General features: G+C 45.3%; 1 protein-coding gene across 1 annotated transcript in view; it reads left to right on the top strand.

Moving 5' to 3' along the window:
• Nucleotides 1–450: 450 nt before the first annotated feature.
• LOC307267255 (histone H2A-like) overlaps nt 451–667 on the top strand; it is a gene marked incomplete at both ends in the record, with an annotated part of 384 nt that continues 167 nt past the window's right edge. The window contains one exon of the mRNA XM_080049523.1: nt 451–667. This exon is cut by the window's right edge and continues 167 nt beyond it. Coding sequence (XP_079905649.1) covers nt 451–667 — 217 coding nt within the window.

The following is a 667-nucleotide window of genomic DNA, read 5'->3' as shown; positions in this document are numbered from 1 at the left end:
ATGTTAAACATGACACATGTCAAACAAACACCAATCCTTAAAGTTATTTATATTCTTTTAAGCAAGATCCGACCATCTGAACTCCCGATCGGTCATGAAGCTGCAATAATGTCATTGAAACACTGAAAGTAGCCTACATTGCGCACAACACATTGATAATAAAACAGCATTGGCTAAAATTACAGCTATAGATCAGATTAGACAACTTTATTGATCCCAGGAAGGGTAATTAATTAGAAGTTTATATTTTCTATTTTTGTCTTGCTGAAAAGTTGAAATAAAGTTAGAAAAAAATATATGATCAGAAGCTCTCTTCTGATTGGCCAACTTTCCTAACGTGCTATCCAGCCAATCAGCGAGCAGTCCGGGAGCTATAAATTCACTGGAGCGCTGTCTGCACGCTATCCTCTTCTCTCGTTAGTTTTCAGTAAATACTCCAATCGCTTAAAAATGTCTGGTCGTGGAAAGGGTGCCGGTAAGGTCAGAGCTAAGGCAAAGACCCGCTCCTCTCGTGCCGGGCTCCAGTTCCCCGTGGGTCGTGTCCACAGGCTGCTGAGAAAAGGCAACTATGCTCACCGCGTCGGAGCCGGAGCTCCGGTGTATCTGGCGGCGGTGCTGGAGTACCTGACCGCTGAGATCCTGGAGCTGGCTGGTAACGCTGCCCGCG

Source organism: Ammodytes marinus, assembly GCF_949987685.1.
Source record: "Ammodytes marinus genome assembly, chromosome: 20".
In the NCBI taxonomy this organism is placed as follows: domain Eukaryota; kingdom Metazoa; phylum Chordata; class Actinopteri; order Uranoscopiformes; family Ammodytidae; genus Ammodytes; species Ammodytes marinus.
This window is presented reverse-complemented; position numbering and strand designations above follow the sequence as displayed.